This window comes from Danio aesculapii, chromosome 11 (genome assembly GCF_903798145.1).
Source record: "Danio aesculapii chromosome 11, fDanAes4.1, whole genome shotgun sequence".
In the NCBI taxonomy this organism is placed as follows: Eukaryota; Metazoa; Chordata; class Actinopteri; order Cypriniformes; family Danionidae; genus Danio; species Danio aesculapii.
Genome location: NC_079445.1, coordinates 19,986,510 through 20,011,787, shown reverse-complemented (window position 1 = coordinate 20,011,787; position 25,278 = coordinate 19,986,510). Strand labels below are relative to the sequence as shown.

The following is a 25,278-nucleotide window of genomic DNA, read 5'->3' as shown; positions in this document are numbered from 1 at the left end:
TGTCATGATGGCAAGCAGCTTCTTTGTTTTTTAGTTATTTATTTATTTAAAAAGCGCATTAAAGCTGACATACAACTTGAATGACGACAATACAACACGTACTATGACAATCATCAGCACTTTTAATAGTTTATTTTACAGACTTATATTATGCTGTTGTTCTATTGGAATTTTCATTCCAAAATGGCCGCCGCGTGACACTAGCGGCATCTAGTGGCTGTTTCCCAAACAACAATAGTGTCGCCTCTTTGTGATCCTATGCTCTTTGGTCACACATCGACACCTGTCCATCGCCAATAAGAGTCCCGGTAACCCGGACCAATTATAGAGTTGCACCGTTATTTGTGGGTCATTTGCATCGCTCTACCTGCATTGTATTAGCATTGCCTCACACAATAAACATTACATATATTAGTATAAGGTGTAAAAGTAGTCAAAACAAATGACAACAACAAAGTGTTGCTTCTTTTTTCTGTAACAACAGCACGGCGGATAACAGTAAATCTAATTATTATTATTTATTACTGATTTATTTATTTTCTTATAAATTTTTAATTTGTTTGATTTTTCATCTTATTTTGTGTAAAAAAATCTTCTCAAATCTCTTCATATTTTTTAACAAAAAATAAGATGAAAAAATTAAAAATGAATAATTAATAATCTAATTAATTTCTTGTGGAAAACCTGATGCGGCCCAGCCTCACCCAGACTCTGCCTCCAGCGGCCCCCAGGTAGACCCCTGAGTTAAAGTAATAACATATATAAGCAGTTAACCTGCAGCTATATAGTGCTGCATATAGCTCATGTCTATGTGTACATGTTTAATGAAGTGTATTTAATATTGTTTTGTTGTAATTAGGTTGTATTCTTTCATATGATGGACTAAACCCCAACAGGAAGTAAAGAAGCTGCTGCAGTGAGTCAGGGAAAATGCTGAATTTCGGGTTTACATAAACAAAATATTGATAGCTATGTAAATATTTTTATTTAATAAGTTGCGTGAATTATTTTTGGTTGATCGTAATCCAATACATACTGTACCTTTCTGTTAAAGTTCAAGTTGAGCACTTGTCATATTGTATTATCATTTTCTAGTCTATAGTAAATAAACAGTGATAATGTGAGAAAGTAATTGTGGTCTTACATAGTAGAAGGTCGTGGAGTTTATTGATGATTTCCTTACCTAACCTCCACCTCAGGCTTGTTGTGTCGCTCAACCACCTGAGAGGAGAAGTTCTCCAGACACAGGGCTGCTTGAAGAGTGGCGCGCACAGCATTCAGGTAGGGTCGCAATGTTGCCGTCTATAAATTTAAAAGTAGAATATTTACAATGTATCCTTATTTCCAGATTCTTATCAACTTTAAAGCAATAGTTCACTAACTAACAGAATAACTTATTACTTTGTTTATTGTAATAACTTATTATTTAACAGATTATAATTAACTATATATATCCCATACTTTAATGTCTCCCAATATTTAATCAACCTCAGGTCAGCCTAGGTGCATATGCCTTTCTTTTATCAGACCAACATGATTCCAGTAATAAGCAATATACTAGCTATTTTTGTAATTTTGAGCACTGTATGATAATCCCTTCTCTGTTTTTCTAAATATATAATGACAAGCAATAATGAACATTATTTCAATAAAGCAATAATTTCAGCCAATGAAATGTCTAGGAAACGGCTTATAAACATTCATAATTTATCACTTAACCTGTTGATGTTGTCTTAATTAGATAAGGAATGTTTACATAAATTTGTCATGAAACAAGTCATGGAAGCCGTGGTTTAATTTATTACATTTCAACAACAAATTGAATTAGAATCCTAATTTTATAGTTTTAGATGGATGCTAATGTATGAACTGCTTTTTTAAAGTCATCATAAACATTTTATTTCAGTATGATGACAAATTTAAAACTGAAACAGAATATGGAGTAGGGGGTGGGGTTTATTTTTGTGCCACTCCTCCGCACTGGCAGCAAACAGTTGAAAAGGCGTGGCTAAGCACATTCCAACCAAGCTATCAAACTGACATAATCAGGGAAGGACTGTCATTCCACAGCAGAAGCAAATTGTTGGATTTTGATTAAAGATTACCAAAACAAGCAGTTTTTCCCCCAGTGGAATAAGTTGCATTGATTAATTCTTCACCTTAAGACTACAAAATACTCATTTTATGTGAAGCTGCTTTGACACAATCTACATTGTATAAGCGCTATACAAATAAAGGTGAATTGAATTGAATCATTGCAAATTTTAACGTACAGTAGAGAAGCACAATGTATCGGTGGCCACATTGATATCGCCCAAAAAATGCTATTTTTAATGTTATCGTTATTGGTCCAATATCAAAATTAGGCCGATATCTTTAAGCTGATAAGTTACGTAAGTGTAAAGTGTACCGAGTGCGGTAATAAAAGTGTCAAGTGACTACCAATTGTACATTACTGTAACACTTTAATTGGAGAGGATTTGAGCTGGTTTAAGTTCTTAGTTCTTTCCTTTTCATTTTTCATTTTATTTAAAATATATTTAACTTGTTTGTTAATTAAATCCAGTTGTCATTTAACTTATTATTTTTATGCAATAGTCAAGTTGCATGTTAATTTGCTATGCAAAGAAAAATAAATTATTTTTGGCATGCTGATTTATGTGAAAATGTGAATAGGTCTTTATAATCATAGAGCAATTTTGAATTTATTGCTTTTTTGGCTTTGAGTAGGCTATTCTAAGATAAGTTCACATTTTAATGATTTTTTAAAAATAAAATCAGCTGTTCACTGCACAAAAATACATAATTTTGAAATATTTATATTTATCGGCTAATATACTGGTTATCTGTGTTTTGCTCAGTAAAACAAGTTTACTGTTTAATAGAAAAACTTTCTAGTTTCTTTCTTGCTGTACATGAAAACATAGGAAACATGACTTCATCACACAGGTACAGGTATACTTATTAATACAGAGCTATAATAATTTACACGACATGGTTGTATACAGTTACCTCCATATTATTATCCATAAACGTATAATAATTGTAGAAACAAAAAAACGTGATTGTCAGTGAGTATAAGAGCTTCTGATGGCAATCCAGGTTGTCAATCACTATTGTTCTAAATACATTTTATTTCATTTTTTTTTATCAAACACAACATTTTATGTAGCGTAAATAGTATTTAAACGAATGCATTTATTATTTTGATTCTGATAAAGAAGGTGCAAAATCCCTGACGTTAGCTAGCTAGCATAAATCAGGACAGAACACTCGATCAAATAAGCCAGAAATCAAAGCTGTTGCTCTATGCAAAATGCTTAACCGAAATGCTTTTTCATGGGTCATTTAATTGGTGGGGCTATAATAAAATACCATCTTTGCAACTTTCGAGAAATGAAAATCTCTTACCATTTTATTTGAGGTCTGTGGAGGAAGACGGAAGTCCGCACGCCACGCCTGGAGATGAGGAAACACGCCTCCATTGCGTCCTCACACTCCCGTAATACATCTATTAGACGGGCAAAAAGGCTTACTTATCACAAGCGCGTGATTTAAATGTACACGAATGGATGGCAGATTACAATACACATCTTAATGCAAGTAAAAGTGGTCACTATTATAATTTAAGAAGATGATACAGCTATTAAAACAATACGACAATAATGTCGAAACATGTTTTTGTTTAATTACGGTAAAGCCCAGCAGCAGTTTTTCCTAGATTCGTTTTTTCTTCCTTATATGGCAAATAACACGACAGGTCAAATACATTGTAATCAAACAGGGTGTAATCTAAAAGCATCAATGTTCTAAAATAAACAATATCTTTCTCGTGGCTTTGAACAGTGCAATATTTTTAAAAAGAAATACAATTTATTTATTCTATTCAGACGCGCTTTGGTCTGGAATGTACCATTCTATGAACTGCGGTGTTGCGTTGTGAATGTCAACTGACAGGAAGCGGTATTTGTCGAATGTCGAATAATAATTTTACTATACGATTTTTTAAGAAAACATGCAACAACCAAATTGAATCTCTTATAATACACATTCATGTTTTTAAAATGTAATCAACGAGCTGTTCTCCCCTTTACTGGCATAATGGTCTAGTCAGTAATGGATGCCCCTTCATCGGAGGTAAACAATGCTATTTTATGAATCAATCAATGCTGTGTATGAGTTCAGTTTATCGTTCTATTACGTATTTAATCAGATTATTTAATTGTTGGCACAAGTTTTTTCATTGAAAGCTATACGCAAATATGCTGGTAAATGAAATGCTTTGAACAGCATGCAGCTAAATTAGCTTGTAGCCGTTAGCCTACATTAGCTGCTCGTTATATCATTTATCATCTTATATAGTTATCACTATTACATAATAGAGTGAGAAATTCAATACATGTAGAATTAGAATTATTACATATCAAACAGTATAAATAATAAATAACAACCCATGTCTTATTTGTTTACTCTGTGTAGCTGTTCACTAGTACCACTAGATCAAAACCATTTACAATTTGTGCTGCTCATTAATACTACTATAAATATTATTAAATGTAACTTTTTTATTTAAACCCTGCCTTTGTTTATCACTTCATTTCAGATATAGATTCCTCTAAATGCAGAGATGAGTGAACTGAAGGACTGCCCCCCATTGAAGTACTATGATTTCAAACCTGTGGACCATGTGAAAGTCTGTCCACGCTACACTGCAGTGCTCAGCCGCTCAGAAGATGATGGCATTGGCATTGAAGAGCTCGACACGCTTCAGCTGGAGCTGGAAACACTCTTGTCCTCTGCAAGCAGACGTCTCCGAGCACTGGAGGAACAGAGACAGGTGAAATCTGCTGTTTTTACACGTGTCTTTCTCACATCTTCTCCGTACACTAGTCTGGAATCAGTGGGACTTTTCAATGATTTTGACAGAAGTCTATACTTCTCACCAAAGCTGCATTTATTTAGTGAAAAATAAAATGCAAGCAGAAATATAATTTGCGAGAAAATATTTTAATGTAAAACAGGTGTTTTGTAATGTAGAAAAGTGATTTTTTCCTGTGATTCAATTAGGGCTGCACAATATATCGATTGGGAGTGTGTATAATCAGGGAATCTCGTCCACTCAGTATCCGTTCTCAAACAAAAAAAGAAAAACGAAGAAAACAGACGTTTTTCGTTTTTTCTTTTGCTCACAAAAAGAGAGATTTTGACTGGATTTTTATTTTTATTTTTCATTTTTAATTTAAATAGGAGGAAATAAAATAAAAGCAAATGGTACCCTTTGTTATAGCCACAGGGCCCAATGTATTATTATTCTGGTCCTGCTAAGAACTATTAAAAAAACTAAACTATAAAAACATTAAGTAAACAATATTAATTATTATTAGCATATTATTAATATTATTATTATTAAGGCCTACAGTAGCTCTGAAACAGTCATGCAAACAAGGTGCTGCTTGGAAATGGTTATCTTTGCTCAGCAGTTGTTTAACAGCAGCAAGAAGTTTGGCGGTGAACTAGAGGCATCTTATTATTCATTCATTTTCTTTTCGACTTAGTCCCTTTACATTATTATTATTATTATTATTATTATTATTATTATATAGGCCTTGCTCGGAAGCAATCATGCATACCAGGTTCTGTTTGAAAATCTTTGCTTAGCATCAGGTGCACAGCAGCAAGACATTTGCAGCAAACGATGACCTTATTTTATTGACAAATGTAAAATAATACTGATCATTTACATTTTTATTTAATTTATGCATACACAATAAATGCAAGCCTGCTAACCGATCAAATGATAGAATGTGTAAACTTAATATTTGCTCTATTGTTTATGACTGTAGTTTATGCACATAATAAATTACATTAAAATATATTTATATTTCACACCTCTACAAAATCATCCAATGTAATGACTTTGCAAATAAAGCTCTTTAAGTCATCTGATGAAATTATATTGCAATTTATATTGCAGAGAAAAATATGGAAATATCTAATGTTTACAATATTGTGCAGCCCTAGATTCAATGTTAAATTTTCAGCATCGTTACTCCAGCTTTCAGTCTCATGTGATCCATCAGAAATCATTCTACTGTGATGATCTAGAAACATTTCTGATTGTTATCAATGTTGAATACAGTTGTGGTGCTTAATAATTTTTTATATTACCTTTCAAAATGTAAATAATTTGCAAGGACTCAAATCTAGGTGACATTAAAAATATTGTAATCTGGCCAATTACATGATGCTTAATTACAAATAAATGCTGCTTTATTTAAAATAAATGCTGTTAAAAGTAGGCTAAATAGACATTTACACAAAAATATGAAGCTGAAAAACACATATTCAACATTGATTATCAAGATGTCAATCATAAATCACTGATCACCAATAATGATTGGTAAAATAAAGCAGCAAATCAGAAAATTAAAATGGATTCTGTTAGGATTATGTGACACAATGAAGACTGGAATAGTGAATGCTGTAAATTCAGTTTTGCGTTACAAAAAAATGACAATATAAAACTATATGGTAATATATATTTCTGTAATAAAGAAAAATATATATATTTCACATTTTTATTTTTTTTATTGCATTTTTGTTTAAATAAATATTGATCTGGTGAGCAGACAATACTTTTTATTTTCAAAAAAATAAAGAGATCTTAGTTAATGATCCCTAAATTTTGACCAGTTGTGTATGACTAATGTTGTTAGTTAAGTTATTTTTTTTCTCTCTGGGGTAGATTCTTACAGATTGGCAGGACAAAAAAGGGGACAAAAGGTTTTTGAAATTAGGGAAAGATCCGGATCTCGCAGCCTCTTCTCGACATTCTAAGCCCAAAAAACAGAAGCTTGATGGAAAAGGAAGTCATGGTCCGGGACCTGGACCTGGCAGACCAAAGTCTAAAAACATTCAGACCAAGGTGCAGGACTTTGAATTTGAAGTGGACCCCCAAGATATACCCCGTAATCCCAAAAATGATGCTCCCAACAGGTCTGTTGAAATTATTTGCTTAGTCTGTGATACATACTTTATATACAGTTGAAGTCAGAATTATTATATATTTTTTTCTTTTTTAAATATTTCCCGAATGATGTTTAACAGAGCAAAGAAATTTTCACAGTATGTCTGATAATATTCTTTCTTCTAGAGAAAGTCTTATTTGTTTTATTTCAGCTAGAGTAAAAGCAGTTTTTTATTTTTTAAAAACAATTTTAAGGTCACAATTATTAGCCCCTTTAAGCTATATATATTTTTTCGATTGTCTACAGAACAAACCATTGTTATACAATAACTTGCCTAATTACCCTAACCTGCCTAGTTACCCCAATTAACCTAGTTACGCCTTAAAATGTCACTTTAAGCTGTATAGAAGTGTCTTGAAAAATATCTAATCAAATATTATTTACTGTCATCTTGGTAAAGATAAAATAAATCAGATATGAGAGATGAGTTATTAAAGACTAAAAATATTTCTTCGTTAAACAGGGAGGTTAATAATTCTGACTTCAACTCTATATTTGTAAAATTAAAAACTTATTTCACCACATTGTTTAATCCTACCTTTTTACACAATACTAAAATGAAAACAAGTAAAATAGCATTTATATAAAATTATCTTTTTCAAAATACAATTTTCCAAATATTTTGGAAGTGCTGTTAATGGAAAAAATATCTTTTAACACCATTTTTGAACATAATAGTTTTCCACAAACTTGATATTTGTATTTGTTATGATGAACATTACATTATATATATATATATATATATATATATATATATATATATATATATATATATATATATATATATATATATATATATATACAATACTCTGTTTGAATGGTTATATATGTGTATTAAACAGATTCTGGGCCTCAGTGGAGCCTTACTGTGCTGACATCACAAATGAAGAGATCCGTGTTCTGGAAGAGCTGCTCAAACCCCCTGATGATGAAGCCGAATACTACAAGGTCAACATCTTTAAGCCTTCCTCGACATTAACGGCTTCTGATATTCACAGAATTGGCAGTTAATTCGATTTTGCATTGGTTTTTTAATATTAAACACAACCTTGTTATCTTTGCAGATCCCAACGCTTGGAAAACATTATTCCCAACGCTGGGCTCAAGAAGACCTGTTAGAAGAGCAAAGAGAAGGGGCACGAGCCAATGACAAGAAGAAAAGCATGATGGGTCCTCTTTCTGAACTTGATGCTAAAGGTATGTAAGATACCGGATTCTCGTTACGGAATTGTTATCTTTAAAAGCATAGGTAATACAAAAATAACATTTTTCATTTACTCACTCTCCACTTGATTTTGTTTCTTCCTTTGAACAAAAAAGAAGATATTTCGACAAATGTTGGAAATCAAAAGAATTTGACTTTTTTCTTAGTATAGATATCAATTTCTAATGTTTTTCAAATTATCATGTTTTGTGTTCAACAGAAAATGCAAAAATGTCAAATTCCCTGACTTTTCTCTGATTTTCACTGACTAAAAAGCTGAAATTTCCATGGGATTTTCATAGTCAACACCAATAGTCTAGTGGTGCTCATGGCAACCCAAGTTCAATTCCCAGCAGTTCTATGCCGATCTTCTCCTCTTTCTGCTCCCAATGCTTTTCTGTTCGTCCTCCACTATACTATCCTAATAAAAGGTGAACCCCCCTAAAAAAAATTCCATGGCGTTGCCATTGTTTGTTTATTTTTTATACTTTATTGTGCCATTTCGCTGGAAATTTATCTTGCACCACAGGTGTCAAATTCAGTTCCTAGAGGGCCACAGCTCTCCACAGTTTAGTTCCAACCCTAATTAAAAACATCTAATAAGATTAATTGAGTCCATTGATAAATGTGTTTGGAACTAAACTGTTCAGGGCAGACCAATAGAATACAAAATTACTCATGTTCAGGATGACAACACCAACCTGATATTTAGTTTACTGTATGTCAAACTCAAGTAAACATAATTGTAAATTAAAATGCCTCTCACTCACTTCCATTCATTTTTAGCAAAACAGAACAACTTTTACGCTGCTTGATGTTCAAAATCATAATTGTTTAATACATTTGATTGCTGGTTGATAAGTGGGAAAGGAATAAAATGGCACAGAAAAAAAACTAACCATAACCATCGGCAAAGCATGTGAAACAATTTATATTTTCAGCTTTCATAAACAAATTCCAATTTTAAACGACAAACAAAATCTATGATATTCTATAACCTAAAAAAACAAACAAATATAAAAAAATACATATTTTAAATACAAAATTCCCTGACTTTTAATGCCTGGAACAGAACTTTTAAATTTCAATGATATTCCATCACCCGTCGATTAACCCTGTTTAAATCTGATTCTTAACCTGTATTATTCTGCCGTGTCTAGATGTAGATGCCCTCCTGAAGAAATCCGAGTCTCAGCATGAGCCTCCAGAAGATGGATGTCCTTTCGGTCCGCTCACTCAGCGACTTCTACAAGCTCTTGTTGAGGTCTGTGACTCCTGATTTGCAAATTATACAGTGCAAAACTTTCAGCTTTTCAGCTTGCTTTTATATCAGTGGTTCAGTCATATTCTTTTGTGATGCAGGAGAACATCATATCTCCTATGGAGGATTCCCCCATTCCAGACATTCCAGGGAAGGATGATGGGGCTGGTACGTCACCTCGTAGCCAGGGGAAAGCCTTCAGGTAAAAACAAGAAATCTTTTCACTTGATTTTCATAAGTTTTGTTTTAGAATTTAGTTAACATTAAGTTGGCTTTCATAAGATTTATATTAGTTTGTCTATTTTGTTTATTTGAAAAAGTTACTGCTGTTACTGTAAGGCTGCGTTAATAATCCAAAATACAGTACGATTCTTATTATCTTCTTAATATTACACAATCTTTACCTAATACTAAACTATTGTAATGGTAAAATGTGATCGCTGTAAAGCATCAGTGCTACAGGATATTTTTGGTTTTTGTGTCTCACGCTGAGTGTCTTGCCAGAAGCTTTGAATAAGATGGCATTTCACGTTAAAAATAGTCTGAGTTTTAACACCCCCAGAAGCCATCTCTCTAAAGAATCTGTTAGATTTTTGTTCTGCTCTATCCAGCAGTTTTTTGAAAACAAGAACACATCTCATGCAAGCACAAATGCAATAAATATAGGATACATCATGAATATATACGAATGGCTATATAGAGCCAATTAAGACTGATCAGTAAATTAGTTGTTCAGGTAAGCTTCTAATTAATTGATTTAGATAGTAAATATAGTTATTAAAGAGCCACTATTATACATTAAAAAGGGTCATATTTTGGTTTTAAGGGTCTCCAACAACAGGCTGATATGCATGCAAGGTCAAAAAACACTTTCATGGTCTTATAATATGCATTTATTTTTACCTAATTATCCCAGGGACTCCCATATGAATCCTTAGCGCGAAGCTAATCTGCACTGATTGGACCGATGACCGCCTGTCGCGAAATGCCCGGCACGGCTTTTTTTTTCACAATATTGAAGTAGTCAGAGTGCAGAGTGTTTGTGTGAGCATACCTGCCAACACTCCTTTTTTTCCCGGGAGTCTCCCGTATTTCAGACATATCCCAGCCACTCCCATAATTTCAGCAAACCCCCCACCCCCCACAGCCCTCAGCATTTTGGCACGGTCAGTAAAACCGCTGGGTCGCCAACATTGGTATAGGATCCGATCGCAGCGGCTGCCTGAGACACGCTTCATAGTAGTTACTAACACCATAGTACACACTACTCTGTTCACAACTGTGTTATTCAGACACCTCACCCCGAACCTAATCACCCCCCCCCCTCACAGATCTCACAGAATTTCAGGGACAGATGTTGGGTATGTGTGTGCAGTTAAACACCGGCAAATTGCTCTATTCTTAACCATGACACACATTCAGTATTAATCCACACAGCGGCAAAACCTGAACTATTTTGAACCTTGACCGCTGCACATGTGTAAGAACAGCTGACGGTGGACATAGCAACGACAAAAGGCAGTGGACAAACGCATTTAAATCCAAAAACAAAGCGGCATGCGTCTCTTTGTTAACATGGCTTTAGACCCAATATGAGAATATAAAGAGTTAACCAGATCCAGTACAAGCGGTTACAAGTAACAAAACACAATTAAATACATAATTTGCAAGCTAGAGAAAACAAGGAGGCAACCATGGTAATGCACTTACTTACACTTGTGAAATGGAGGAAGAAACTGAACCATGATCCACTGATCCATGTACTGATAAAGTCCCTTACATCAATAGTCTTTTCTGATCCTTCCTTTAACAAACGGCCGACGAATGCCCCATTGTAAGCGTGTAGATTCCAGAAGCACTCGAACTGCATAAGGCTGGGCTATAATGCTGAGGTATTTTAGCAAAAATAAACCTCAACCACTGACTCTTCACAGTTTCATCTTTGGGAAGAGAAAATAACACTAACTTTCCCTCACACTTTCAATAATATCCAGCAGAATATCCCACAGCATCTTCATGACTTAATTCAAACGGTGTCTGCTACAGTGCTGTCTGGCCGCAGGTTTCAATTTCCCGGGTTTGCATGCGCAACAATTAGCCGGGGCTTAAGTTTTGTATCCACGTCACGACGAAACGGCTAAGGACTCGTTATCACGACAATTCATTTGAAGCACTATGCGTCGACTCTTTTATAAATGAATCAATAGTTTTAAACACTGTGTACTTTCAAATTTAAGCATTAGCTGGATATTTCACTTCACTTTGAGCTGTGTTACACACTACATGGAAGGGCATTCTCAAAAACCCACAATAGGGGCTCTTTAAAGAAGTAATAAATAAATCAAGTTTAATTTTATTTTTACTTTAACATTTTTGTATTGATGAGCACTAATGGTAGCTATTAGTCAACGGCTACACAAAGTAAACATATATAACATAGCAAATATTTAGCTTACTTTATTTATAGTTATGTGCAATACAGAAATATCATTAGTTTAGATCAATTAGTGATCTTTAATTTCTCTGTCTTTGAATTCTGCTGAATTGAGTATTTTGTGTGTTCAGTGTACCTCACACACGCTCTCTGGAGGCTCGTATAAGAGAAGAGCTGGTGTCTCAGGGGCTGCTGGACTCTGATGAGAGGCAAGGGGTCGGAGGAGAGTCTGAAGACGAGGTGCTGGCTGAACTGCAGAAAAGACAAGCTGAACTCAAAGCACTGACCGCACACAACCGCTCACGCAAGCAGGAGCTGCTCAAGTGAGTCCGAAACGCATAAAATCAACATCAAGATTATCGGCATGAGATAATCTGTCTCATGGTTTAAGTAAATTTAAAATCTGCATAAAATGCTAAATTAAAAATTAATTGCACTGAAAAAAAAATGTTTGTTTAGGTAATCTTTAATCAAAATCAAACCATTGGCTTCCATTTTGGAATGACAGTCCTTTTCTGATGATGTCAGTTTGATGGCTTGGCTGAAATATGCTTAGCCACGCCCCTCCAATTGTTAGTTTGTTGCGAATGAAAGATGAGAAGAGGACTATAAAAATAAAACCCCTCCCTCTACTCTATATTCTTCTTCAGTTGGAAATTTAAAACAAAAAATGAGATTTGAGTTCAGCACCCAACATCATACAAACTGTGATTTTAGTAGTAGAAAGAAAATAGTCTTTCTAGAAATAATCTTTTCATGTAAGACATACTCTGTAACCTGTTTTATTTGGTCAATATGGACATGATCTGTCACATTTATATATTTATTTAGCTCCCAAAAACCAAATAAACTGTGATTTTATTAAATAAATAGATGTAGGGCTACTGTTGGTTTCAGATTGAAGATGCATTATTCACTTAAGTCGTGACGTACTGTTTCCGGGTCCAAGCCGCTATTCATTTGAATTGAGAAAATATTCGTTTATAACCACTTCTTTAAGTCATATCACACATCAAAGTGAATTTTATATAAATCATGATGTACACAACAGTCTATGAACTTGCTGCATCACAGACATCAATATTTTAACAATTTATAAAAAAATTAATCCCTTTCTGGCCATCAAATATTAGGCGTGGATATATATATATATATTGAGTCTGTCTATATAGTTGGAACGCTTGGACCCGGAAGCTGCTTCATGTGACGTCACACTTAACAAGCAGATACACCTTATATCGTTGGATTGTGTAAATGACAATAAGCTTCACTCTGAAGTCTGAAACTTGCAACACATATTTTCATTCTATATTTTATTTGCCGGCAACCTGTCAAAAAAAGCTTCAGGGCAATACTTTTTTGAAAATGCAAAAACCATTAGGACAATACATTTTATTTATTTTACAGTCATGTTATAATATACACTCACCAGTCACTTTATTATGTACACCTGTCCAACTTCTTGTTAATGCAAATTTCTAATCAGCCAATCACATGGCAGCAACTAAATGCATTTAGGCATGTAGACATGGTCAAGACGATCTGCTGCAGTTCAAACCGAGCATCAGAATGAAGAAGAAAGGTGATTTAAGTGACTTTGAACGTGGTATGTTTGTTGGTGCCAGACGGGCTGGTCTGAGTATTTCAGAAACTGCTGATCTACTGGGATATTCATGCACAACCATCTCTAGGGTTTACAGAGAAGGGTCAGAAAAAGAGAAAATATCACAAATGCCTTGTTAATGCCAGTGGTCAGAGGAGGTTCTAGCTGATAGAAAGGCAACAGTAACTTAACCACTCGTTACAACCGAGGTATGCAGAAGAGCATCTCTGAATGCACAACACGTCCAACCTTGAGGCGGATGGGCTACAGCAGCAGAAGACCACACCGGATGCCACTGCTGTAAGCTAAGAACACGAAACTGAGGCTACAATTCACACAGGCTCTCCAAAACTGGACAACAGAAGATTGGAAAAACGTTGCCTGGTCTGATGAATCCTGATATCTGCTGCGACGTTCAGATGGTAGGGTCAGAATTTGGCATCAACAACATGAAGGTATGGATCCATCCTGCCTTGAATCAACAATTCAGGGTGCTGGTGGTGGTGTAATGGTGTGGGGGATATTTTCTTGGCACACTTTGGGCCCATTAGTACCAATTGAGCATTGTGTCAATGCCACAGCCTACCTGAGCATTGTTGCTGACCATGTCCATCCCTTTATGATCACAGTGTACCCATCTTCTGATGGCTACTTCCAGCAGGATAATGCGCCTTGTCATAAAGCGTGAATCATCACAGACTGGCTTCTTAAACATGACAATGGGTTCACATTACTCAAATGGCCACCGCAGTCACCAGACCCTCAATCTAATAGAGCACCTTTGAGATGGAACAGGAGATTTGCATCATGGATGTGCAGCTAACAAATCTGCAGCAACTGTGTGATGCTATCATGACAATATGGGCCAAAGTCTCTGAGAAATATTTCCAGTACCTTGTTGAATCTATGCCACAAAAGATTAAGGCAGTTCTGAAGGCAAAATGGGGGTCCAATCCGGTACTAGTAAGGTGTACCTAATAAAGTGGCCAGTGAGTGTATAAATGTTGTTATAATGAAATGTGATCTATTCGTTCATTTCTAAATTGTTTTATTTGTTCAAAATTAGTTTCATTCATTTAATTTTTTTTTTAAATAATTTTACACTACAAAAAATTGCAGAACTTTACTTATTTTTAATTTCTTTATACATTTTCAAGCATACATGACTTAAGGTTTCTTTGTAGTAGTAGCATGAATCAGTAAAAATAGTTTTTTTTTTCTTGTAATGCATACTCTGTAATCTGTTTTATTTGGTTAATATGGATGTGAGCTGCTGCGTTTATATCCTCAATATAATTTGCACATTGTCAGTAGAGCGCTGCACAACCTATACTTGTACGAGATTGTGGTCTCTTTAGTAAATCTTTCACTGTCCACTTGTTCATGCAGGCTGGCGCGGGAAGAGATGCGCAAGCAGGAGCTTCGTCAGCGGGTGCGAGTGGCTGATAATGAGGTTATGGAGGCCTTCCGTCGCATCATGGCAGCCAGACAAAAGAAACGCACTCCGACAAAAAAAGAGAAAGATCAGGCGTGGAAAGCTCTGAAGGAGAGAGAAAGTATCCTCAAACTCTTGGACGGATAAATACGAGTGGCAGCTATAATATGATTGATTATACATTTTCTTTCCTGTGTTTGTTGGACACTTCATACACACAACTTGAAGAACATGTAAATGAACAGTTAATATATTGTTCTTACGCTTTGACTACTCACTATCTAAAATAAGACCTGAAATGACAAGCTGAATAAAGGTGTTTGACACTACAAGTTTCAAGTGCCACTTGACATTGCTGATGCCAGAAGTATGGTGACTTGAGTTTAACTGTTTTTTATTTTATTTCATGTTTTCGTTTTGTTTTTGCCTTTCTTTACAGTTCCCACATGCAGCTGATTTCACACAATACAATTTGTTCACCTTCATACTGTTTTAAACTGGCACTATTTCATTTTTGTCTGTGGAACATATAATAAATGCGGAAAAATGGTAACCAGAATAAGAATGTCATAAACACTGAGGTATTTTAAAATAAAATATCATATGTTGGGTTACACAGAAGACTGAAAGACATATTGTAGGTTTGGAATGACATGAAGATGATAAAATCATGACAGAATTATTTTTGGGTGACGGCATGGGTGGCAACATGATGACATATTTTTTGTGACAACATTTTTGTTACAACCTGCCATAGACTAAGAAGAGAACGTGTTATTTTGAGGTTTTTATATGATTAAAAAGAATTAAAGCTTTGTATAAATGTAAGAGTTTGTAACCTGATGCATATTTACCCGTTTATTCCAGGCCATGTTAAATTCAGTCATATCATTTTGACATTTTGTAAACTTTTCAACCATTATATTGCTGTTGCATGTTTGTGTTTTTGAAAATAAAACGAAGTTTTGATACATGGCTAAGGTTTGTGTCACTGACTATGCAAAGCAGCGGTTTGTAGTGTTATAACAGGTTGTGCGGACAGAGGGCGCCATTTTGTGTTTACACAATCGTCCAGTGAACACCACAATCGTCGCTCTCTGATTACACGCCTTTTACCTCAAAATTAGGACTAGTTCTTGACTGGTGAGAGTTTAATTTATATTACAACCTTATATTAATAGTGTGTTATTTGTCAGTGCATCTGTATTGTGTTTGCCAGTTCCTGAAGGTGCCAAACCTGCAGTGCAGAAACCGTTGCATGTTAGCAGTCCTGTAGAAGCGAGGTGTCGATTTTTAAGTAGAACAAACTCTTTCAGATGCTCTAAAACACGTTTTAGAGAGTGAAGTAAGGAAAATTATGTTGCTGGAGTTTTAACGTGCAGAAATTATATCTACCGCTTCGTGAAATATTGGTTCTTTTAAGTCAGATCTTAATGGAGTGGCAGTTATGAGGCGAGAATCGTTGGATGAGCTAATTATAATGTAAGCTAGAATATGAAGAAAAGGAATACACTTTAATAGCTGAGGCCACATCATACTCGCATTCTCATTTTCTGGCGCCATAGCGCGAAAACCACGCCATGATGACGTTTTACGTAATGACGCAAAAATACTCAAAACAGTTCTTCATAAAGAAAGAGTTTTACATTTTTTTATAGTTGATATGGAACCCTAAAAATGGGTTTGAAATGTAAAATTTTAAGTTTTAAAATATACAGCACAAGCACAACATTTATTGATGCGATTATTTTCATTATACATTATAATCTGTTTTGTATATTTGTTTATTTTTACTTATTTTGTTTATTCGAATCTGCTGTTGTTTATTTTCATGAAATTTTGAAATATTGATTCATTCATTTTCTTTTCGGCTTAGTTCCTTTATTAATCTGGGGTCGCCACAGTGGAATGAATCACCAACTTATCCAGCATATGTTTTGCCCTTCCAGCCGCAACCCATCACTGGGAAACATCCATACACACTCATTCCCACACATACACTACGGACAATTTAGCTTACCCAATTCACCTATACCACATGTTTTTGGACTGTGGGGGAAACCGGAGCACCCGGAGGAAACCCACGCGAACACGGGGAGAAGATGCAAACTCCTCACAGAAACACCAACTGACCCAACCGAGGCTCAAACCAGCGACCTTTTTGCTGTGAGGCGAATGTGCTACCCGATGCACCACCGTTTTGGAATATGTACTCATAATTTATTCTATATCACCTATTTTTTAATTAAAATATTTGAGCAATTCCATGCAAATGTCAACCTTGCCTTGTAAAAATTACGTTTTCACCAAAATAGCGAAACAGTTTCTGCGGGGGTTTTTTTGTGCAAGCAAGTATTTTACAGTGTTTTAAAAATACTCAAAAATGTCTTTGTTAATAGAGAGCCAACTATTACCATTTGATCAGCATCATTTCTTTTTGGTTGTGCAGTTTAATTCACATAATTGCTGCCAAGTATGTTGTGTACTGTAAACTCGCTAACTTTTTTCATCACATCCATAACGCATGTTTATTTTCCTCATTTAAAATGTAAAAAATGTTTATAGATTGATTTTTTTTTCTGCTCCCATCACTCAGTGGCTAGCTGTTTTGGAAAATATAAACAGATTTTTCAATATAATGTTAACGTATACTTTCTCTATGAATTTATGTTTTGAGATTTTACTGCAAATGTCACATCCATAACGCTGGAATTGCTCATTTATTTTATTAATTATTTTTATATTTTTGAAAGCATTTTAATTTATTTATTTTTAGGTTTTTTTTTACTAAAACATTTAATTGTTTATTTTTATTTTATTAAATAAGTTTACTTAATGTTTACCTCTTTTAACATTTTATTAATTAAACATTATTAATTAAAATGATTATTGCCTAATGCTTTAATAAATGCTTAAATAAAAGCTTTTATTGTCCAATAAAAACAACAATCATATACAAAATACATAGATAAACACGAATATTAATTAGAAAACAAAGAACATGTACATCTTAAGCAAATCTATTAATCACAAATTGAACAGTGTCCTTTTTATCTTAATATGAGCAAAATTAAGTTTAAATTTGAAGTATTTCCACTTTTAAAAAGTGAATTAAAGTGAGATAAACATCACCATCATGTCAACACTCCTTTTTTTCTCACATTTGCATTTTAATTGAATTATTTATTTACTTTTTAAATAAACTGTTGAGTTTGTTTGTTTAACTAGTTTAAAGCCTTGTGTTATAGTCACACAGGTTTGTCACACCAGGATGTGTGGAAGAACGGCTTGCACACTTGCACCACATGAGCTTAGTCGTGCTTCTCATTATCGAGACCGAACAGGACAGCGACGCCCACCCCGCTGGAAGGATGGAGACTCTGACAAATACCGTCCCTCATACAACAAGAGTCCTCAGTCGTTCAGCCCTGTGCTTCTGTCCAACAGACACTTCAACAAGGCATGCCATAACATATATGCACAACATTCAGTCTCTCTCAAGAACAGCTCTTTAATCTGCTTCTTTCCGCAGGAAGCTCCTGTAGATGAGTGTGTGCTGGCAGCAATGCGCTGGGGTCTTGTCCCGGCCTGGTTCAAAGAGAACGACCCCAATAAGATGCAGTACAACACTTCTAACTGTCGCAGTGAAAGCCTGCTTGAAAAGAAGTCTTACAAGGTATGTAGTAGTTGATCCTCAATCATTTTGCATAAGCTGTGAAATGTTTAGCCCCATCCACAGTAAAATCTCATTGGTCCAAAATGTATCCCTTTCTTTACCTGGCACATTGACATTACAGTACAGAACAACACTGTTTTATTAAAAACATTAATAACATTCAAGCATCATAGAAGGAAAACAGACTTAATTTTCCTGCCAAAAAACAACAGTAAATAACAGTCTATAGACTTTCAAAGCAACCTATTTTTTAATCCAAGTTCAAAGCTCATTCATTCATTAAATTTTTCCGGCTGATTCCCTTTATTAATCTGGGGTTGCCACAGCAGAATAAACCGCCAACTTATCCAGCATATGTTTTACGCAGCGGATGCCCTTCCAGCTGCAACCCATCACTGGGAATCATCCATACACAATCATTCACACACATACACTACAGACAATTTCAGCTTACCCAATTCACCTGCACCACATGTCTTTGGACTTCTGGGGGAAACCGGAGCAACCGGAGGAAACCCGCGGAGAACATGCAAACTCCACACAAAAATGCCAACTTATCCAGCCGAGGCTCGAACCAGCAACCTGCTTGCTGTGAGGCGATTGTGTTACCTACTGCGCCACAGTGACGCCCAACTCAATAGGGTATATGCCGAGCTAGTGTGTTTCCCATACTGATAAACTTCCGGTTAAACTTCCTTATAGTTTTTCCCATTTTATACGGTTCCTTTTACAGCATCAATGTTGTAATGTAATTCAAATACAATCAGTTAAACAGACTTTGGCATTCATTTAGTTGTTCAAGTTAAAACGAGACAAAAAGCCATTGCTCGCACGCGCCCGTCAGAATCGGCAGGCTAGCGTAGAAGCTCCATTGAATATACTGGATCGCTGATTTTAAAGAAAACAAACCTTAAACGCGCCGATTTTGCATTGGCATACAATTCACCGGAAACGGTTAACCCAGGTTACTGGCAAATTAAAAGTCCTATTAGCATGCTTCGGCATATACCCCATTATTTATCAAGCATAATACTTCTAAAGATATGAATACACTTGTGTTGTATTTTACAGGATCCTCTTTTGAAAGGACAGCGCTGCGTCATTCTGGCTGACGGCTTCTACGAATGGAGGCGACAGGAAAAGGACAAACAGCCTTTCTTCATTTACTTTCCTCAAAGCCAAGGAGGACAAGTACCCAGTCCACAAAGTACACAGGAACTAAAAAGTGACCAAGAGTTGGACCAAGGAGAGGTAAACCAAAGTTTGACAGTCATAAGAAGTTGATTTAAAGAGTTAGTTCACTCAGAAATGACAATTCTGTTATTAATTACTCACCCTCATGTCCTTCCAAACCCATGAGACCTTCAGAACACAAATGAACTTGTTTTAGATTAAATAAGAAAGCTCTCTCAGCAACGGTTTAGAGATGCTAAAAGTACATAAAAGTACCCAAAACATTCCATGTGTCTTCAGTGGGTTCAACTGTATTCATACAAAGCTCCAAGAACAGTTTTTCCTGTAAAAATGACAAGCTAGTAAAAAATGGCAAATGCGGGTTTACTATGGGAAATATGGCACATCTGTGTTGAGCTGCTGACTCAAACATGAAAATTCTGTTACTAATTATTCATCCTTAAGTCATTTCAATCTTTAGAGACCTTCATTTATCTTCAAAACACAATGAAGATAAAATCGAGAGCTGCCTCATCCTACATGAAAAGCAAGCATCGGGAGATGTTCAGAGGTCCAGAAAAGCAATAATATCCAAGAAGACTTTTATGCACTAAAAAGCTACTTTACATCTTCTCTCCTGCATCAGGTCATCAGGGTGCACGTTTACTATGGATAGTACAATGTATTTTCGTGTAAATAGGTTAAAAAAAAAAATAATTATAATCATATTTCCCCAGTTGATTAAATACATTAAGATTTTTTTTCTACTGTATTACAAGTTTTCAAAAATGGTATTTAAATTATTTTTTTTTTAAATGGGGCATTATTTAATTATTGAGCCATAATGTTGATCTAAACCAGGGGTCAGAAACCTTTTTCCAGCAAAGGGCCATTTCAGATTTTTTTGGCAAATGCATTTTTTAAAGAGCCATTAGGATATATATATATATATATATATATATATATGAAGCATCACATGTTGAGCAAGTCCATGTATTATTAAAGGACAATTTATAGAATTTCTTTCTTTTCACCACGCATGAACATTGTTTGAATTTTATGGTGCAAGGTTACTATAGAAATGTAAGTGGCATGCCCTTTATTGGTGTCGCGATTCAATTTAATCCATAGCGCCGCACACACGCATTGGTTGAAACGTCCTTTTATTCTTATTCATTTTGCTGTAACAATATACAATAAAAAGGTCATTTTAATTTTATTTTCAACATGAGAAACTGATTTTTAGTGACAATTTTTATTTTTCATTGAAGGGAGACAGCTGGAGAGCCACATATTTTTGGTCAAAGAGCCACATGTGGCTCCCAAGCCATAGGTTCCCTACCCCTGATCTAAACACTCGATGAAGTCAGGTTCAAAATAATTTTACAGAGATTTGGGGAACCTGTTTATAAATCCATTTAGAAAATACTGGGAACATTTTCACATATTTTTTAGAATTGAATGTTATAATTTGTATTAATATCTCTCTTTGAAAACCTTTATTAATAAAGACATATTAGCATAAAACAGTGAAGTATGTGCTGCTGAAGTAGAGATTTATGGCTCCATGCAGGTGAAAAAAATTATTTAGACAAAAAAACTTAAAAAATATGTTTTATAATTAAAAATCCACACACATTGCTAAACTGCAACAAAAGTAACACTTAAAGACACTTTAAAAATTCAATAAGAATGAAAAAAAAATATCTCAAAATGAACAGGTGCATATATAAAAGCAGTGTTTTTTGTCTATAGTCTCTCACCTACAAATGTATCTAAAGTGCAATTTGTAAAAAGTGAATTTTCATCAGTCGTTATTCCAAATTCTTTGATGAATAGAAATAAAAATTCAAACAGCACTTTTATTTAAAATAGAATTACCATTATGAAAGTATTTACTGTCAGTTTTCTCAATTATTATTTGTCTACAGAGTGAACTAGACACCAGTGACTGGACTGGGTGGCGTCTGCTCACAATAGCAGGGCTCTTTGACTCCTGGACGCCTCCTTGTGGTGGAGAGACGCTGTACACTTACACAGTCATAACAGTAGACGCTTCTCCAAACCTTCAAAACATCCATGACAGGTGGAGCACATAAATATGACGACTCGCGGAGTTTTTGTTTTATGTTGAAACGGCGTACTATCCTTGAGCCTTGACTCAATGTATTTTGTAACAGGATGCCGGCAGTGTTGGATGGAGAGGATGAGGTAAGACGGTGGTTGGACTTTGGAGAAGTGAAGTCACTGGAAGCCATAAAATTGCTCCAACCGAAGTCTTGTCTGACCTTTCACCCTGTCTCCTCATTGGTCAACAATTCACGAAACAACTCTCCGGAATGTCTGCAGCCTGTGGACCCCACGATCAAGAAGGTGATACGTCTGTCTATTTTAGAACAGCAGCACTTTATAAATCACTTTCATTTGCCCTTTAAAAAACTTCAAGAAAAGAAATACATTGGTCAAAGATGAAAGGCTGTGCAATTACATTTATAAAAGTGATCTTACAATATTAAATGAAAGGACAGTGTCTGATGAAAGTCAAAATACGGTTGAAGTTGTAAAAAGTGAATAGCATAATTAATTACACACTTTAAGTAATTAAACTAACGATATGAATTTGTTATATTTGTAATGATTAACTTATTGCAAAATCTAGATATAAAGCTCTATTAGACTTATTGTTGTACTAACTGAAAACCTCTTTTCGTTTTTGACTTATTAGATTCACAGAATCTTAATTCTTTTTTTATGTATTTTTTTTTTAATTGAGTCATACAAATTTCCACATCTTAAATTATGAAAATGGTTTAATACGCTGTGATCAAAATCACACACAAACACTTCTACAAAACATTGTATAGTTTTACAAGTTTTGCTTTATTTTTAAAAGCAATTCGAATTTAGTCATATTCATATTAATGTATCCTAATAGGGATGTAACGATTTACCTGACTCATGATTCGATACGATTCACGATACTAATCTCACGATTTATTTACGATTTTTTAAACAAAATTATTCGAGACAAATTTAAGGTGAACAAGCCCCTTCAGTTTTCTCATCCTCATTCATTCATTTTCTTTTAAGCTTAGTCCCTTTATTAATCTGGGGTCGCCACAGCGGAATGAACCGCCATCAGTTTTTCTCAAATGCACTTTTTTTTTTTTTACAAAATAAATTATTTTCTGGAATAACTGAATTAGAATTTAAAACAAAATCCAATTAAAAAAGTGAATAATACAAACTAAAGAAGACTCTTTAATATAAACAAACTAAAGCTTTGCCTGAGCAACTACATTACAAATTTACAAACTACAAATACTAACAAACTAAAACAGTGACTGTCCTGGGATTTGACTTTTTTTTAAAGAAATATCAGCATATCTATTTTTTCTTGTATAAGATGAGGTCTTTGCACATTTACAAAGTCCCCTGCTGATAAAAACTCTTTCACTTGGAACTGAGATGGCTGGTGTGGAGAGGAAAGCCTTTCCTAAACCAGAGGGCAGTGTGTGTACAGAGGTGGTCAATAGGCTCTCTGCTCCTGGGGACAGGCCACTGCTATAAAATACTGATTATAATATATGATATAATAAGCTAATTATTAAAATATGCGTAAACTAAATTGAAAAAGAGAGGGTAAATCATATTCGTTGTTCTGTTATTGTAAGTAAGCATGATTTGCACAGTTAGTGTTTTGTCTGGCACACCTCACCGCTGTCATTTTAGTCTGCTGTTCCAACTCTTGCTCGCCACTGACGTGCAGGCAAAGCGAGTTTGGGCCTGTAAACACAGCGCCCCCTCTGTTCAAAACATGTATCACGATTCGTTCAACATTTGTACCTGTTTGAATCGTCACATATTTGAATCGATTTTCAACTGACTCACGGTGAATCCTTACATCCTTAATCCTAAAATGTCATTTATGCAAGTTGAATTTTCGTCATTATTGCAAATTCGTTGAGGAATTACAATAAATAAATAACACATTTATTTGAAATAGAATTGGCATTATTAAAGTATTTACTAGTTTTTGCTCAATTTAATTAATCCTCACTAAAATAATAATAACATACCCAAATGTTTAAACCAGAGATGTCCAAAATTGGCCCATGGTAACCTTGATTTGGCCCCACCGTCCTAACTGAAAAGAGACAGAGAATAATAGGAAGTTGGTTGAGGCGTATGCCTTTGACAGAGATTGTGATTTTGAATTTAACGTAACCTTTATGTTTTTGTTTATATATATATATATATATATCTGAATTAATCTAGATTAAAATGGCTCACTTGAATTCTGCCGAAGTCATTCAGAATATGTGTGCTACCCAAATAATAAGTCTTTGAGAACGGGTTTCTCAAGCCAGGTGGCGCATTATATATATATATATTTGTATGTGATTGTTTGACAGGACTAATAGAAACCAACCAAGTGTTTGACAAATGAATGCAAACTGCTTCAGAGACACACAAATTTGTGTAATTCATACTACTACTGACTTTAGCCTTCTGTCATGTCCAGAGCACTCAACCCACAGCCAGCAGTAAAATGATGATGAGCTGGCTGAAAACAGCTTCACCAACTAAGAGGAAGAGTCCTGATGAAAATACCTCAGCTAAAGGACCTGAAGGAAAGCCTGCAGCAGAGAAGCAGAACAAGCTGACTGGCCCTCTACAGCAATGGCTGATGGGAACAAGTTCTAGTAAGAAACCAAGGACTTGAACACTTAGTTAAAGTGTATTTCCTTTAAAACAGTAGATGTTATATATATATCTTCTCAATGGTTTAATATATCTGGTAAAAAAGGTAAGCACTTTTGACATCGTTCCAATTTAACGATTTTATTTACGATACAAATAAAATTCACATTCATCAATTTCATTGGTTCATTTCATGTTTACAAACTCACAGCGCACAACGGATTTATTCAACAATTTAATTTTATTTCCATTATTACTTTGAAATACATTTATCTTGAACAATGTATATGCTGTGCGTCTTGTTTCATTAAATGTCATGAACAATTCAGTTTTCCCCAATGTTGTCTAGTTGTGTGTATTTGTATATAATGCGACACAGATAATAATAATAATAATTACAATAATAATGAACAAACAGACAGGAAAATATCCGAGTGATACTGAGCACTTAGGTCCTCTACCGTCCTGAGGTACTGATAGAGTCCGGGCAAGATATGAAAGAAACAACAAAAACAAACGTCAAGGAATGGCCAACGCCACTACTTGCTCATGGCAGACTCGTGGTGATTCGTCATGCCGACATGAGGACTGAAGATAAAACAAATCTAGAAATACTAATTGTCGTAATAGTATGAATTGTAATGTAATATCGAAGTTTCCCATCACATGGTTAAGCATGATGATTCCATTTTAAGGACACTGGATGAACTGACTGCAGTTCTCAGATGTAACAGCGGGGGCAGTGTTTAGACCTCCAGTG

The 25,278-nt window shown here is 34.9% G+C and overlaps 3 protein-coding genes across 4 annotated transcripts in view; 2 read left to right on the top strand and 1 right to left on the bottom strand.

The window, feature by feature from the left end:
- The window catches only part of arpc4l (actin related protein 2/3 complex, subunit 4, like), a 10,408-nt gene extending 5,953 nt beyond the window's left edge, over window positions 1-4,455 (bottom strand). The window contains exons 1-3 of the mRNA XM_056468841.1: window positions 4,452-4,455; window positions 3,412-3,491; window positions 1,184-1,302 (exon numbers count right to left, since the gene is read on the bottom strand). Of these exons, the coding sequence (XP_056324816.1) occupies window positions 1,184-1,302; window positions 3,412-3,491; window positions 4,452-4,455 (203 nt within the window). The remainder of the gene's footprint in view (window positions 1-1,183; window positions 1,303-3,411; window positions 3,492-4,451) is intronic.
- On the top strand, window positions 3,827-15,940 carry tada3l (transcriptional adaptor 3 (NGG1 homolog, yeast)-like). 2 transcript variants are annotated; one of them, XM_056468677.1, is made up of 9 exons: window positions 3,827-4,137; window positions 4,604-4,837; window positions 6,746-6,996; window positions 7,871-7,976; window positions 8,093-8,225; window positions 9,393-9,496; window positions 9,595-9,695; window positions 12,059-12,250; window positions 14,920-15,940. In XM_056468677.1, exons 2-9 carry the CDS (start codon window positions 4,628-4,630, stop codon window positions 15,110-15,112), a joined length of 1,290 nt encoding a protein of 429 aa, XP_056324652.1. In that variant the 5' UTR covers window positions 3,827-4,137; window positions 4,604-4,627; the 3' UTR covers window positions 15,113-15,940. The 2 variants fall into 2 exon arrangements, with proteins under 2 accessions (XP_056324652.1, XP_056324653.1); XM_056468678.1 differs by lacking the exon at window positions 3,827-4,137 and adding an exon at window positions 4,192-4,268.
- An 86-nt stretch (window positions 15,941-16,026) lies between these two features.
- hmces (5-hydroxymethylcytosine binding, ES cell specific) lies at window positions 16,027-24,857 on the top strand. The gene is made up of 7 exons (XM_056467869.1): window positions 16,027-16,108; window positions 18,214-18,425; window positions 18,498-18,641; window positions 19,713-19,892; window positions 21,746-21,900; window positions 21,995-22,187; window positions 24,340-24,857. The coding sequence occupies exons 2-7, from the start codon at window positions 18,237-18,239 to the stop codon at window positions 24,538-24,540; spliced, it is 1,062 nt and encodes a 353-aa protein (XP_056323844.1). The 5' UTR covers window positions 16,027-16,108; window positions 18,214-18,236; the 3' UTR covers window positions 24,541-24,857.
- Window positions 24,858-25,278: the final 421 nt, after the last annotated feature.

Coding starts and splice junctions, on each gene's coding strand:
- tada3l (XM_056468677.1), top strand. CDS start 4,628: ATGAGTGAACTGAAGGACTGCCCCCCATTGAAGTACTATGATTTCAAA. Junction 4,838..6,745: donor CACTGGAGGAACAGAGACAG/GTGAAATCTGCT, acceptor TCTCTGGGGTAG/ATTCTTACAGATTGGCAGGA. Junction 7,977..8,092: donor ATGAAGCCGAATACTACAAG/GTCAACATCTTT, acceptor TTATCTTTGCAG/ATCCCAACGCTTGGAAAACA.
- hmces (XM_056467869.1), top strand. CDS start 18,237: ATGTGTGGAAGAACGGCTTGCACACTTGCACCACATGAGCTTAGTCGT. Junction 19,893..21,745: donor AAGAGTTGGACCAAGGAGAG/GTAAACCAAAGT, acceptor ATTTGTCTACAG/AGTGAACTAGACACCAGTGA. Junction 22,188..24,339: donor TGGACCCCACGATCAAGAAG/GTGATACGTCTG, acceptor TGTCATGTCCAG/AGCACTCAACCCACAGCCAG.